The sequence below is a fragment of the Solenopsis invicta genome, chromosome 4 (assembly GCF_016802725.1).
Source record: "Solenopsis invicta isolate M01_SB chromosome 4, UNIL_Sinv_3.0, whole genome shotgun sequence".
Taxonomy (NCBI): Eukaryota; Metazoa; Arthropoda; class Insecta; order Hymenoptera; family Formicidae; genus Solenopsis; species Solenopsis invicta.
The window spans coordinates 20940467-20956400 of NC_052667.1; the positions used below are offsets into that span (position 1 = coordinate 20940467).

Below are 15934 nucleotides of genomic sequence, written 5' to 3' on the forward strand. Positions count from 1 at the left end.
GCGCGCGAGCGCGCGTGCATAATTATATGCGTGGCGCGATGAACGCGCGCGTGCAACGTGCACGCTTCGTTACGTGCACACGATCCTCGTACGAAACACGTCCCGCGTGCTCTGTCGCAGATTAGAAATTGATATACGTACAGACCTGCAGGCGTGCATTCGCTAAACGGTATTACAACCCGACGGCAACGGCACCACGCTGGCCAGGTAGATGCGTGTTCGACCTTTTTCACGTCTAATGATTTTAATGCTACTAATCGATTCTGCGGTTTTGCGCAAGTGCGCAAACAGCGCACGACAGACAAGTCGTTAATTACAGTTACGCGCCCGGCTTAGATAATCCACGTCTGAATAATTAATTACTCCTATCAATCGCGTATTTAGAAGCGTACTGCGTAGAGGTATTTCAAATGTGCATAAAGCTCCACGAATATTGCAGATAAACAAGGAAAATCTGCGGCTTATGAAGCTCTACGAGCTGTTTCAAGTTTTGTCACTCCTTTTTGCGTCTACGAGCTTCTCCGCCAATTTTAAATTAATCCTTTAGCAGAGATACCGAAACAAAAATCGCGATAGACATAATTTTTTTAAAATTGAAAGGTAAATCGAATAAATAACCGCACCTTATTTTTTTATTTAAAAAAATGTAGATAAAAATTTCATTTAAATCAATTGAAAAATTCACAGATAATAAAAAAAAACAAACGTAAGAAAAAAGATACCTTCAGATACGTACCTTATATTTTACATAGTAACTGTTCAATGGCCATACTGGCGATTCAAGCCAACTAGAGTAAAGATAGTTTGCAGATAACAACTCGACTATGATGCAAGAGAAGTTGTGATATTTCCGACGCAAAGTTTTCGCGCAATCTCGCAGTCAGGGCAAATTCATCGAATACAACAGCGAGAAATAGGGAAAGGATCTCATGTAACGGTAACACTGGTGCGCGGAATAACACAATCTTTCCGTCTGATACACGCGTGTGCCGGTATCGCTCGCCGGTACCGTAAGGCATTAACCGTTCGGGTCCGCCAGATTAAAGGCCACCGATTGCCGTTGCTTGTAGCTATTTGCATATCGCCCCTGCCGAACCTAACATTGTTCGGTTCGCAAAGGTACACGCGGACCGCTACTACCGGATTAGAACTCGCAAATTGCGCTTCTCGTATCCGGATCACGAAAGCGATCGCTATCGCAACACTTATCGGTGTATGCACCGTAATCCGGACTTTCCGCTGGCGAGAATCATAAATCACAGCGTGCCCGTCTCGCAACGTGACTTGACTCATTTTTAAACGTCCATACTCATCAGATATGTAGGTCAAGCCAACGCGGTATCCTCTAATATAAATTTAGCGGTTTCTTTATTCATTTGCATTGTTAAATAGAAAGATGATGCGAAGATTAAAGTAAACTTATTTCATTTCAGAAAAAATTTTAGTAGAAACTCGTACTGGCCGTGTAGCGAATTTTAAAGTTATAAGCCAAGATAGAACTGTGAGTCCAGAGCGGGGATCGGTAAACTTTTCCTATAAAAAGGTCAGATGATAACTGTTTCAAACTTTGTGAGTATGTACTTATATAACAAGAGAGAAAACAATTTCCCATAAAGTTCTTGTTAAAATTTATATAATGTTAATTCTAGTTATTTAATTTCATTTTCAATAACAACAATTACGCGAGTCACACGGAAAGTAGAGCTTGGCTCCGCGAATCGTTTCGTTTGCCGTTCACTGATGCAGAATGCGGGAAAAAATTCCAAGCGGGCGATGCAAGAGCCATTTCGATCGGTACGATCTATAGGCAGTCGCGAATACGATCGTTAACGCAACCGTTAATGGACCGCGCGTAATCCCGTCTCGCGTGAGTGAAAGTAAGATGCTCATTAGCGGATATCGCGTATTCACCAGACACCTACGCAACCGCGGCGCAAGATTGTTCGATTGCCGTGACGAATCGTCGTAGTGCGCGACGTAACGTAACATGCTACCTACGTGCGGCGCGCTCCGGGGGTATATGATAATATAATCAGGAAGTAGTATGAAATGTCAAATCCACCGCGACCCGTACATGCGTATGGCGGGACAATAACTTTGTAACTGTACAATTGAGCGCCCCATTCTGTTTATACTTATGACGGTACTTGTCGCGCCGTGATTACTGCCACGCTCGGCGGTCGTATTAAGAATTGTTCTCCACGGAGAGAGCGCCTATTCACTACAAAGCGAGGCAGTTCGATAAGTCATGTCTGACGTATGTACGACACAAAAGTCCGCTGTCGGATAAAAAAAAAACAAAGAAAAAGAACGTGAGTTTGCATCGGTCGCGACGGACGGACGTGGCATTTTCCCGTGCGTTTTCATTTATCTCGGGCAATCGTACATTTCGTTACTCACGTTAACGCACGAAGCGGTTTGGACTGCCATGGGAGTTATGGTTGCCGGTCATCGTATATTTTGATTGGAATCGTGCCGGCGCAACGATAATTGCGGGCTCCTCAAACTCACTCCGTAATCAACGATCTTTTTTAAAAGAATTTATTACATTGGTTTATAGCGTGATTAATACTTTTAGTACTGAATTTTGACTCGGATGTTTACGGCGGTATTTAAAATGTTTAATCCAATTGTGGGTCAATGAATGTTGCCATCACGTGCAAGGTAATAAAAATTATGATGATAATGACAAAGATAAGAGACGGCTTTTGATATTAAATAATTGCGTAATATTCCAATTAAGTTAAACATTACGCAATACACTCTGTAAAGAAGAATAATAAAGTCGAGAAGTAATAGAAGCTTGAAGTGGAACACGCGTCACCGACAAGTCTCTCGATTTTCTTTCGCGCCAATCAACGTGTGCTAATGCCTCTTCCACGACTGTCCCTAATTATTTTCCATTTTATCTATGCGTGTGGCATAGTTTTGCGTAAACGTGGTCACCGCCGGCCGTGGGCCCGGCGAACAAAGAAAATTGCTTGCCGCCAAGGTAGGTAACCGCCGGGAAAACTGGCAAGGTGGGCAGTGGACACGCGGACGGGACTTATATGCATCGGTGCATGCTGCACGCGAGCCTAGATACGCGAGGTAGGAGAACTACGGACTCGCCGGCATTAGTCACCGTTCGGCTTCGGGACGTGTAACGTAGGCACAAGTGAATTTTCGATTTCAGCCGACGTGGCCGATCCAGCGTGTAACGCGCCGCGGCGAATCCTTCCGTCGCGGGTGATCGCGATACGGAAAATAGCATGATCGCATTGACCGATCGGACGTATGATGTATGGAGATAGCGGAACGTCAGTGGTGTTGTCCGTTTCGCCGTGCGTGTGCATCGCGGAATTCAATCGTCTTCGCGCCGTGTCAGCGCGAAAGCCCGACGGCCGATAGAACTGTCCGATCGTGAGGTGCGAGCCGATCCCTCTCTCTCTCTCTCTCCCTCTCTCGAGTATATTGTGACAATAAATCATGAATTTTGTTTCGTGAGAAAGGTACAAGCGAAAACCGACGCGTTTGTTATGAAATTTTCAATGTCAAGAGCGCGTCATGTTATTTCGCGTGAAGAAAGTTCCTCTCTCTCGTTCACGGAGCTGTGAACCATGTAATCGTAATTAAATAGAAAATAGAACGCGATGAAAAGAATACGCTTAATTAATACGCTCGAAGCAGCAGTATCGCGAGCGGTTGTTACGCCATTGGAAAGCTTCTTTTACAGCGCTCCGAGCACTACGAGCTACAACGTTGCGGAATAATACCTGCCGGTACGCATACGCACGATAACGGTCCGCTTGTACGCGAATTCTTTCTCCAAGTCTACGTCGGGAGGATTAACGACGAGCCTTGAGCAGAAAGACGGACGTTTGTCAAACGAACGGTATTAAAACGCGGTTGCGAGGAGGCGCTTCCCCCGGGACGTACCACGAGTGCGTTGGCACTGACGTGGGTGGAAAAGTTCTCGAGTCACTGAATCCGGGATCAGCGGAGATAAGCGGTGAACGCGCGAGCGCGATGAGGAAAGATCGATATTTTAATTCCATCACTTTTGCGTTAACGGAATTTATATTTTATCAGGATAAAATATAAATCTTGTCAGGATCAAATATAAGACCGTCTTAGAAGATGTAACAAATTGCACGCCGAGACTCTGAGGTCGTTGAGAAAATACACGTTCGAGGGAAATGTTGATTGAACGGGATAAATAGAAGCGCGGTAGGAAAAAGAAAAATTGTGTACCTGTTACGTATACCGAAGCCGTGATGAGCGGCTGTTTGCGCGAGGGGGAACGGGTCAACTTCCGGAACGCCTCGCGTACGTAATCCTTCGTGGCGCAGAGCGCTGTCGCGAAACGTTGATTACAGATAGGACGCTTCCGCCTTCGGCGGCGACAATATCGCGTGGATATCGGCACGACTCGGTCTACTAGTTGCTTACATTTACTTTCTCAAGCTGAAAAACGTTAATACGAAATTTTCAAACGATCGAAAATTTACTCGTCTTCTATGGAATCAAATTTCTTCTTTTTTTTTTTTAATTGTAATACCTGTTTGATTTAAGTAAAATTTTGGCAATAGTACTTGCGTTACAAAAGAGATACGTTGCAAAAACCTTTTCACTGTTTCTTTCGCCAAACGGAATGGAATGTCAATTTGTCTGTTAATGCAAATGAAAAAAGAAAGCAGCGATTTCCTTTACCGCGGAACACGTCCGCCAGTTTCTTGTGAAAATTTTGCACCTTAATCTCGCGCAATCCGCGACGATTTTATCGGTGAAAAAAAGAGCGGTCGGCGCGCAGCTGGCATTTCCGGAAAGCCTGGAGGCGTCGATTTCGCAGCCCGATGATCCGCACGCATGATCGATTCCGCGCGAGAACATAGGCCGGATAGAGAGCGAATAGACGACGTCGACGAAACTCGTCGATGCGAACACGAAGATCCCATGACGCAATATTCCGCGCCGTTGGTTTCCGATACCGATGTAAATGATCTGGCGTTACGTAAAACACCCCCGCCAACCGCGTTACCGCGTTGAAATATATAGAGATAACCCGATCTCTCGCCGATAGCTGGGTACGAAATATTGGATTTGCTATCCCCGTTTCATCGCGCGTCAACGAGGTTTTAAAGCGACTCGTCGCTGCTCGATATTCGAACTGTTTATAGAGCGCTCAATAATGAAAGACGCTCTGAAATAACACGGAGAATAACGTCGAAGACGTGAAAATGTCGGTGGTATGCTTATCAATAATGTAAAGGTTGTAACCGAGACCACCGTCGCGCATATGAAATTTATGGAAAAAAGTCCTCAGTGCTTTAAATATATCACGTCTTGTTTGCGTAAAATTTATATTTCCCGCTGAAATTTTCATAGCTTAATTTCACGAGCGGTCGCAGCATTACAAAAAAAAAAACGTTGAAAACGTTTGATCGCTAATTTTTCTCGGTTATCCTCGACGACCGTTTAACGATACACTCGTACGGTTTAAGGCACACGAGCGAGTTGAGAAGGCGGTATGTCGTCCAGCCGATTAAAAGACTCATGATTTATACGGCCTCACGAGGAATGTTGTAACGTAACGAGCGCGGTTAACGGCTCGCGGGCTAAAGATTCAGGCCCGGCGCAACGATCGGTGCAGGAATTACCTTGGTTGCACGTGTGGGACGATAGAGCGAGGGACACACCTTACGGTCACCGCACTTCATTACGTACTAATTCTTGAGATTCCTGGGACCGTTCTTCTTGCCGATCGTTGCCGAAAAAGTCTTTCGCATCCGCCGGGCGTTTTGGTCGGGCGTTTTGGTCGGACGAGCCTCCAAATGAGGATGCGAGGAGGACGCGTACGGGATCGGATTCGAGTGGCACCGTCGACAGAACGTGACTCGTCGTAAGACCGACAATGGAGCTTCTCCATTCGATGAAAGCGCTCCTGATCGTCGCATTGATTCGCGTCAGTCCGAGTTTGTGTGACGACAGTGGTGATTTGTCAACGGTGAGTTAATCGAAAATGCAAACAGACTGGCTCAGGTCTCACGATTGAAAGTTAGATCTCATTGCTGATCAATATGTTACTTAAAGTTTAATTGTACTTTAATCAGAATTTTATCCAGTATATGCACGTTGATCGTAGCCAACAGCGACTCTGCCGTAGGGCGAGCTGAGCGAACATCTCAACCTTATTAGTGCGAGGACCTCGATGGATCGCAATAAATGCTCTCCTTAGGCTAAATTGAAACAAGTGATTTTTTGTGAAAGATCCGCCGCGAGATCTCACACGCATAGAAGGTCTCACGCCAGAGCACAATAGGCACTTTCCGTCCTGGTAGATCTCGTTAGTTTTAGAGCCGCCTCTGGTCATAGCTTCTCGTAAGTGATCAGTTAACCGTCACTTTAAGCGACTCCTTCTCGAAATCGATTCTATTAAGTTATTACACTGTTGCCGCGCTGCACTGCATTATGACTTTACGTAGATGCTACGCTCACGATGCCAATTTGATTGCCTTGACAAAAAATGAAGCGGATAAATGAAATAATATTAAATTGCGATGCATACACTGGAAAAAAATTCAGTAAATTTACATATAATAGATGTAAAAATTACACAATTAGTCAATGTAAAAAGATCGTGTAATTTTATAAAAATTATGTAATTCCACAAAAATATGTAGATTTGCTTTTATTGAGTACATATATCTTATTTTATACGGAAAATTACGTATGTAATAGAATATTTAAATATTATATGTACTTATCTAAATTTTTGTAACTTTACGTAGTACAACAATATTCCATACATCGCTGTGAAATATAATGCGATTAACGTTCACTGTGCACGTGTGAAAACTCTGCCCACCTAGCATTACTGTGTGCGGGCACAGCAAGTAGTCCTTTTATTGTTTATAACATGTGTGATAGAGAAACAATATTTAAATGTGTAATACGTAATACAATTGCAAAACGTATTGACCTTATAACTTTCCATACATGTTGCAAATTTACTTCTGCAATCTGATTAATTACAAATTACAAAATTAATCTTACCCTTGTATATTGCAAATTTGCAATACGTGGATATGTACAACTATTTAGTAACTTTACATCTATTATAGTGGGTAATTTTGAGAAAATCATTTTACAGTGTAGTATGATAGAATTTTCATTTGATAACTCTAGGCAGCATCACAAAGAATGAATAATTTTATAAAATTATGACACTGTTGTCGCCACGCTTACAATGCAATTCTGCGTGCTGATTTCATTATCCTTTATGGATGCAACGAATTACTCAACACGAAAATAAGATTCCCTCGATTATCATCCTCGTCACGATTTTTGTTAAAATCTAATTCGAGACAGCGCCTGCATTTAATACGAAACGTTATACACACGGAAAGAACAATTTTACCGTAGTATCTAAAATTTTAGCTAGATGCAAATGAGAAAATAATTTTATGCTGAACTATCAAATTACTACGCAAAACATTCAAGCTTGATGTCACTGCTGCAAAAGGTTTTAATATTTTTACATCCAGCTTAAACGCACAATATAAATCTTTCAATAGTTCAACATAATTATTTTCAGATTTGTATTTCAGCAGAATCGCACGGCTCGTGGCTTTATTCCACTTGCAATAGAATCCGAAACTACATTCTAACTGTCGGCTTACGAGCGCATCCGAGACGCTTATTCATCGCACAGACGTACGTCATCGTCGCTTGTCGGCTGCAATTTTGTGCATGTTCGAAATTGCGCGATCGAACTATAGAATAGAGTACGAGGAATCGGACGTGGAAGAAAAAATGCGATTGAATTCTGGATGCTGCGGCTCGCCGCGCCGGCCGGCCGGTCGGCAACGCGATGTCATTAAACGATCCCCGGCGGGCGGCCGTTCCCGTAAGCGAGACGAAATGAAAAAGGCAAATGGAGGCACCGTGCGCCCATTATTACTATTGGCATACGGGATATAGCCTCGGCCGTGCACCATGGTCAAGGGTAATAGTTATTTCCCGCGCGCTCATGGCTCTCTCGTTCTCCGGCGAGCCATGAGATAAATCGGCCACGGTCTCGCATAATCGCGGCGAATCTCCACGAGTCGAGGACGCGATCGATCTCTCCTTCCCCCCTCCCTCTCTCCCTCTCGATTCGGATTAAGCCGCCCGGTGCTGCAGCAGGTGCGGCTCATTTGAATATTATGTGGAACAAATGACCGACTTCTGATCCGTGAACGCTGCTCCTTTTAGCAAGCCTCCGCCACGAGGAATGGCGTTCCGCGCCGATGCTCCGGATGTATAGACTATACGATGATTCATATGTAAAGTTAACGTTCGCACTAAGTGTACCGTATAGAAACTTTACGTCAACCGTCAACTCGTGTTAAATGTTAAAGATGCACCGTGTATGAAAACTGACACTGGTAATATGTCGAAATATGTATATTTGGGCTTATACGCGTCGTAATTTGTAGTATATGCTTGCCTCTACGCATACGAAAGCTTACAATTAGTTTTGATGAAATTTTGAAGTACGATCTTGTCGTAGAACGCATTTTTGAACGCGCTTCAATAAGGAACAGTGAATAATGCGGGGTTTTATTAAAACATGAAATTTATGGGATGCTCGCTGCATGCCGCGGAAGGCAATGCATGCATTTTTGCACTTAATTGCGTTTCGTAATTTGTAGTATACCTATGTGTTGCAGTACGCATTCTAAGATGTATATATTTTATGTGGTACTTTCGGAAGCTTTCTTACGATCTTTCTGGGCGTAATGAAAGTTACGATAACGGGGTTGCCTTTATTTAGAGCGCCTCGTAAGTGGTCCAGGCCCGTTATTGCATAAATAGGGTCACTGAAGAGAACGGAAGATGAGAAGAGGAGACGATGCCTCTCCCGAGGCGACGGACGGTAAAACTGGTATCGGGTCGTGGTGTGAGAATGAGAAATAAAAAACGGATGTTTGTTCCTTTCGTGCACGTGGCGACTATTGAAAATGTCAATATGATCGTGACGCGTCAAAATTGCAAGATTAATAGCACGTTATCACCGTCGACTTTCATGCGTCATTCAAGTTTTTATTCATGAGCTCATAGAAATGGAAGAAGATATTTTCATTAATATTTTCCTGTACTTTTTCATCGATAAAAACGAGGAGAGAGAGAGAGAGAAATAGAGACAGAATGTGATAGTAATAATAAAACAATGAACTGTAGAAAGTATGCAAGATTTCTCAAAAATAGAATATTATAATAGTGAGGCAGTATTAATTTTTTATTATTTATTAATCAAGAAAAATGAAATAATTTCTTTACTATAATTATAATAAAATAAATTGTAATTATCAATTATGTATTGAAATAAAATAAATAATTCTCTCTCTCAAATATGATTGAAACGTTATATTGCTTTCTTCTAAAGTTGTCGCTTTTTAATATTTATTATAAATAAATATTCTATACCTGCATCACAGTTTTTGTTCGTATTATTCAATTTTTTTTTTGCGGGTTTGAAAATTGTTTTTTAAATAAATAATTTGTAATATAAAAATTTATAATAAAAAATAATATAATAATAAAATATTTATAATAAAATATAGTAAAATGGTTTAATATTATAAATACATTATTATTATATTATATATTCTATAAATAATATTATATAAATAAATCAGTATATTTTAAAATAGCTCAACACGTTTCTCCAATGTGTTGCGCAGGCAACATAATTATTTTTCCAAAGTCCACGTGCGAAAGGTACAAAATGCAAATTCCTCACTTTGTAGTTGAAATCTTCGACGCTGTTTAGAAAGTCAATTTGCATTTACTTCGTCGCTTTACGTTGCAAATTGTTTGGTTACAGGATCGGGCAAGGAACGTCTCCGAGAGATTCACATCCACGACTACGTTGACGGTGAACATACGAGACGATGACGACCAGGATCCCTCCTTTATCTATCAAGGCTGTATGCTTTCGGACGGCGCCTGCATCAATCCCGAATACTCCGCATCGGTATGTAAATTGCGTCAATTTACAAAAGAAAAAAAAAGCCTGCTCCAATTCTACATATTAACATACGTTGGCGAATTGTTTAAAGTGGGCGTTTCCCTGCTGTTGTATTTAAATTTATAGTATTAAAAAATCCAGGTGTAATCGAATACGCGCTTCTAATCGGTCGTCGATATCTCGCTGCTCAAATTCACGTAGCCAATAAATCGGTGCAACCGGTTCTGCAAGAGTGATTCTCTTTTTCTCGTCGTCAGGTATCGAGCGGGGTACTATCCGGCATACTCAATATCTCGCCCGAGAAAATACAGGCGGTGGACATGGACAGCATAAATGCACCGATTCACTATTCCTTCCTGAGCGGAAATCCGCCCAATTACCGGGATTTCTTCGAGATCAGTCCCAGTACCGGGGCAGTAAGGCAAACCAAAGCTGTCGACACGACGGTAACGAAGAAGTTTGATATCATTATTAAGGTAAACATCAAATGAGATTGGAATAATTTTAAATTATTCTATACACAAATAGGTGATAAAAAGTTCTGAAGAATTATTGTCCAAATTATTATGAGGAGTTGTCTCTCGATAATATGATTAATCGACTTTTTCACATTTAAAAGAAAACAGTCGAGTTTGATAAACTAATGCACAATTTTCTTTTCTAAGTAACTTAAACGTTTTTTCTTCAAATTTAGGAATATGATAATGCCTAAGATTTTTCTTCTTTCCTTTCTGAAGGCGGTCGAAGTGTCGGAAGCGAAGCGATCGGCCACTGCTAAATTAACAATCACCGTCAAGCCGGTTGACAGCAATCCACCAGTTATAACGGCGTCAAACATCGAAGGTTTCGTCGACGAGAACGCTCCGATCGGCACAAAGGTCATCGATGAAAGCGGAAATCCCATTGTGCTCACCGTGTCGGATGCTGATCTGGTGAGTCCGACCCCGTAGATTCTATCGGTTTCTACTTAACGAAACGTGACCGAGGTGCGAATCGACCGTTTAATTTCCTCTATTATTAGCGGATAAGACCCGTATCGTGCTGATGAAATTCATATCATCCGTGTGTTTAAAGTCACTTGTTTCTTTTTCCTTTCCTTAAAAAAAATAAAAAATAATCGTGTTTATACCCAGGGACCAGACGATCCGAAACCAGTGTACACCTTCGAGCTGACCACAAATTTCTTCGCGATCGATTCGTCCGGTGTTCTTGTCGTGAACGAGGAGAATTTGGACCGGGATCCTCCGAGTCCTGGCCGTTTCCGGTTTCAGGTGGTCGCCCGAGAAAAAACGGGTGTGGCCGCATCGTCACCTCTGTCGTTTATCGTGACGTTGAACGACGTTAACGACAACGCGCCTCTGCTTCCGATGATGGCACCCATCACCGTTCAAGCGGGAGAGACAAAGAGACAAATAGCAAAGGTGGCGTCTTCACGTTTTAATTGACTAGCAAACTTCGTATATTCAGAAATAGTAATAATTGCGAGTAATTTGAAATTTTTCATATTTAGTACTTTTTGGTCTCTCTTCCAATTTTTGTTGATTATTGCTTGTCAATGTCTAACTCTTTCTCGCACTTAAAGATGCAAGACTCCAGAAGAGAAATTTAATTTCGGATTTCACGCAGGTGGAGGCTACGGACAATGACGAGGGTGAAAACGCCGAGATAACGTACAGTATCTATCACGTGTCGAACAATGGCTTTCACAAGTTCAAAATAGATCCTAAGACCGGAGTTATCGAATCCGTGAGAAAACTGAACGCCGGCGAGCAGTACAGCATCACCGTGCAGGCTACCGACAAGGGTGGCAAGTACTCGCAGACAATCGTCGAGGTGAACGTCATTCCCGGACCCAACACCAGAAGCCCTGTGTTCCAGCAACCGGTGTACGAGGTGCAAGTCAGCGAGGGGGCCTCCATCAATTCTACAGTCGCGACTATCACTGTGAGTATCCTTGATATGATGCCCGTCTCGTCGGCGTTTTATTTTAAACTTCAACTGCTCTGACAGAAACACAGTATTCGCTCGATATGTACCTCGTTGCTTTTTTTCTTTCGTCCTAAGCGCGTTGATGAAGCATACGATATACGTTCGTCTATATATGTTAGTGCTTTTTTTGAAACTAAGTTTTTTTCGAACTACGTGCAAAAAAATTTTTCTTAATTGATTATTATTTATCGGAATGCGTGTTTTTGTTCTTTGAATTATGTAAAATTGATATGGATTGTATCTTTCTTTTTAAAACAACGGATCTTTAAACGGCCGTAGCATAATATAGCGTTATCAATCAACGTTACAGGCCATTGACCCAGAAAACGATCCAGTGTCGTACTCGATAGTATCGGGGAATGACTTGCGCCAGTTTGCGATCGGCGACAAATCAGGCGTTATTACCGTTATAAGGAAGTTGGATAGGGAGGACCTGACCCGGTATCAGTTGGTAAGCCGATATCGTCAAACACCGTAGCACGAACTTCTTACACCCTCTACCACTCAAGCCAATGTACTTCTCGCTTTACACTTTTCATCGACAGCTTTTATCTAATCTAAGGAAACATCGATGTGTCTCTTCCTCCGCTTGTAAACGCGTATCCACGCGACATACATCCTTCTTAACTTTCATCAAACTTTATTCATGCACTATAAATATTTATACATCAGATACTTATAGTATCTAACTTTTTTTTCTACACGGAAAGAACGGTTTTGTTAAAGTAAAAATTCAAATATAAATCTGTAAATAATTTTGTTGTACCATCGAAATAATGAAAAATGTTCAAGCATATTGAACAATACTGCAAAAAGTTTAGAACGTTCTAGCAATCAACTTGAACGTTCTACATAATTATTTTGATGGTCTAGCCAAATTATTTTCAGATTCTTATCTAGCTAAATTTTTAGATACTTGAATAATATCAGTCTTTCCATATACGTCCAATTTTTTAAAATTCTCGTAAAAGAATCTTATGCTAAAAATAAAATTTTATCGCTTGAGTCATCCAAGCACTTTTATTGCCTGTTATAAAGTATTCGTCGCTGTCCATGTCGCATTCGAAATCAAGAATAAATTAAATGGAATAAATTAAAATTAGTATGTAATGCTGCTAATATTGTTGGTTTATGTAGTTAATAAAAGCCGAAGATACCGGCGGTCTCTACAGCACTGCGACGGTTAATATTATGGTCACGGATATTAACGACAAGAACCCGGAATTCGTGGGTCTCCCTTATGAATTTACTGTGAAGGAGGGCGAGGCGCGTAAATTGATTGGCCGCGTACATGCCGAAGACGCCGACGAAGGCATAAATGCGGAGATCACCTATTTCGCGCCCGATGATATTCCTTTCACCGTTGACCCCGAGACTGGCGATGTCTTGACGAAGATAGTATTGGACTACGAGCAGAACGACGTAAGTCGATTGAGTAATCTTTCTATTGTTCCTTTAGCTTTTAATGTAGACCACTAAGAATATAAACTCATTGTTTTTAACAATGTTATGTTAATTTGAAAATCCATGTAAGTATTTCTTCATTCTTCAACCTTTTTTCACATGAGAAAGTCACTTTTCGAGATATTTCAAGTCAGAGAATCATTGAAAATAATATGTTCAAGAAATTTCCACAGTTTTAATGAGTTTTTACTTTCCAATTGAATTTGTGAAAGGCTGTATCAAATAATGCGTAAGAGCTTATTCTAAGACCGTTCATTGTAGAACTATGCAGCTTAATCTTGGACTTTCCGGGAATCCTCTTCCGTCTCACGAAAGTTATAAAGTGCGATTACAACTCGAGAATGTCTTACAATGAAACGGTTTAGTTTATACTCGGATTGCGAGGACGTCGTCACAGTTAAATTACTATTGTGCCATTGTGTGCGCTCGAGACAAAGAGAATAGGCAAAGTGTAAATTGAAGTTTACACAATTTTTCTTCGCGGAAACGCAATGTGTGTAGAAAAAAATCGATCATAATTCCACGTAACACGTGTAACGTAAAAAAATTTTCATCTAATTAATCACATTATATATACAGGTATACGTAATAACAAAATGCATTTGTTGGATGTAATAAATGACGATATTTGCGTAGGAATACAAATTCGTAGTAACGGCGAGGGATGGAGCCCCCGATTACCGTTTGGCAACCGCGACAGTCACGGTGAAAGTCGTAGACGTCGAGGACGAAGTTCCGGTCTTTCACCAAAGCAGTTACGAGGCACGTGTCAAGGAAAACGTGCCGGATTATAATGTAATTCAAGTTACGGTGAGTCGCATGTAAAAGCGCTGTATAATAATACTATTCACAATATATCGCCTGTCCTCGATTGGAAAACGTGTAAAGCACCATAGAAATGCGATTAAAAGCGATTAATTTGTCTATTCGTATCAGTTCCTGCGGGTTTAATTTAACGAGAGGTTCGAGAGCCTCGCGCTTCGGCGACGCCAATCGTTTAATCGCGGATCCCAATGCGCGAGACGTTCGCGTTGAAATAAAGCGTCCCTATTTCTTCCCGCGTAACACGCCGAGTGTGAAATTAGTTCCGAAGTGGATCATAATAAGGTGAGATGTAATTCCATCGAGTACAAACGACGTACGACGAGATTCGCTCAGAGGAGTTTCAAAAGTTCATCGGATAATCGAGAAGTACACTCGTTCCGACTCGCGAGATATTCGCGTTATTCGCACCGTCGACGTTTCCCATCTCCCCGCCGACCAAGTGGAAAGGATAGTGCGTTCTGGCTGGGATGGTCGTCTTACTCAAGTTTTGAAGCTAACGCGATCATTTCTAGGCCGATGATCCGGACACAAAGAAGCAAATTACGTACATGATCAAGCAAGGGGATACCGAACTCTTCAGCATAGACCCGAAGACTGGAGTGATAAAAACTGTCCGCGGTCTCGATTACGAAAGCCAGAGCCAGCACGTACTTATCGTAGGCACCGAGGAGAACACCAGCGATTTACCCGGCTCCACCACCCGCGTTGTTATTAATGTTCAGGTATTTTACACAAGTCTGAACTTTTCTTTGTGGCTGCCGCCAATTATCCATTATCGTTCATTGGCTCGTCATCTAGCATACATGAATGCCACTTTTTTTTAGAACATCGCATTATACAGACAGCTTAGACTGCTATTGATTTTTATTTATTATATTTCGCGTGAGAAGTAATTATGGGAAGAGATTTTATTTTAATATGATTTAATCGTGTGAGATATTATTTTGATAAGACACATTTTTTTCTAATTAACGATCTAGATCTTATATAATCAATTAAAATATAAAATTAAATAAAATGTGTATGTATTTGACGCAGCTATAGTCCTTCCGGATTATTAATAGATGAGAGTCTCTAGTTAAAATATTAAAACGGGAATTAATTGCCTGTCGCGGTATAGGAATTAATCCATGGAATCAATTTAACGGAACCGGTTCACGTTGATCGCATTAATATCATAATCAACGATCATCCCATCATTTATCGTGCTTCAACTACTTTTAATTTAACTGTATCTTCTTACTTGGCGGGGATTAATAACGTTCTAAACGTATCGTGACAGGACGTAAACGACATTCCACCGGTATTTACGTCGGTACCGCGTCCGATTACGTTGGACGACGACGTCCCTATCGGAACGACCGTGATACATCTCGTCGCTGCAGATTCCGATGGCACCGCGCCGGGAAATCAGGTAGGTGTCTTTCCTTGTATACAACTTGATTTCTTCTACATTGAACCGTTAAGAAAGAAAGAGAGACGGAGAGAGATATTCTCATCGAACTCGGTATCCATAGGTTCGATACGAGATCATTGGCCGCGGTATCGCCAGCAAGTATTTCGTAATCGATCCCGACACCGGTGTACTCCGAATACGAGACGACTTGCGCAAGGAGACCGACTCCGAGTATCAGGTATTTGATTCTCCATATATATATATAT

At 41.6% G+C, this 15934-nt stretch overlaps 1 protein-coding gene across 6 annotated transcripts in view; it reads left to right on the forward strand.

Moving 5' to 3' along the window:
- Positions 1 to 15934, forward strand: part of LOC105201464 (cadherin-99C) — a 115946-nt gene that overhangs the window by 93807 nt on the left and 6205 nt on the right. For 2 of the 6 annotated variants that reach the window (XM_011169484.3, XM_039448041.1), the window contains exons 7-17: positions 9851 to 10000; positions 10252 to 10470; positions 10732 to 10926; positions 11128 to 11415; positions 11621 to 11938; positions 12294 to 12434; positions 13121 to 13405; positions 14084 to 14257; positions 14785 to 14994; positions 15555 to 15686; positions 15790 to 15906. In XM_011169484.3, coding sequence (XP_011167786.2) covers positions 9851 to 10000; positions 10252 to 10470; positions 10732 to 10926; positions 11128 to 11415; positions 11621 to 11938; positions 12294 to 12434; positions 13121 to 13405; positions 14084 to 14257; positions 14785 to 14994; positions 15555 to 15686; positions 15790 to 15906 — 2229 coding nt within the window. Of the gene's footprint in view, positions 1 to 690; positions 5987 to 9850; positions 10001 to 10251; positions 10471 to 10731; positions 10927 to 11127; positions 11416 to 11620; positions 11939 to 12293; positions 12435 to 13120; positions 13406 to 14083; positions 14258 to 14784; positions 14995 to 15554; positions 15687 to 15789; positions 15907 to 15934 lie in introns of those variants that run through there. The other 4 variants (XM_039448042.1, XM_039448043.1, XM_039448044.1 and 1 more) reach the window with 4 other exon arrangements.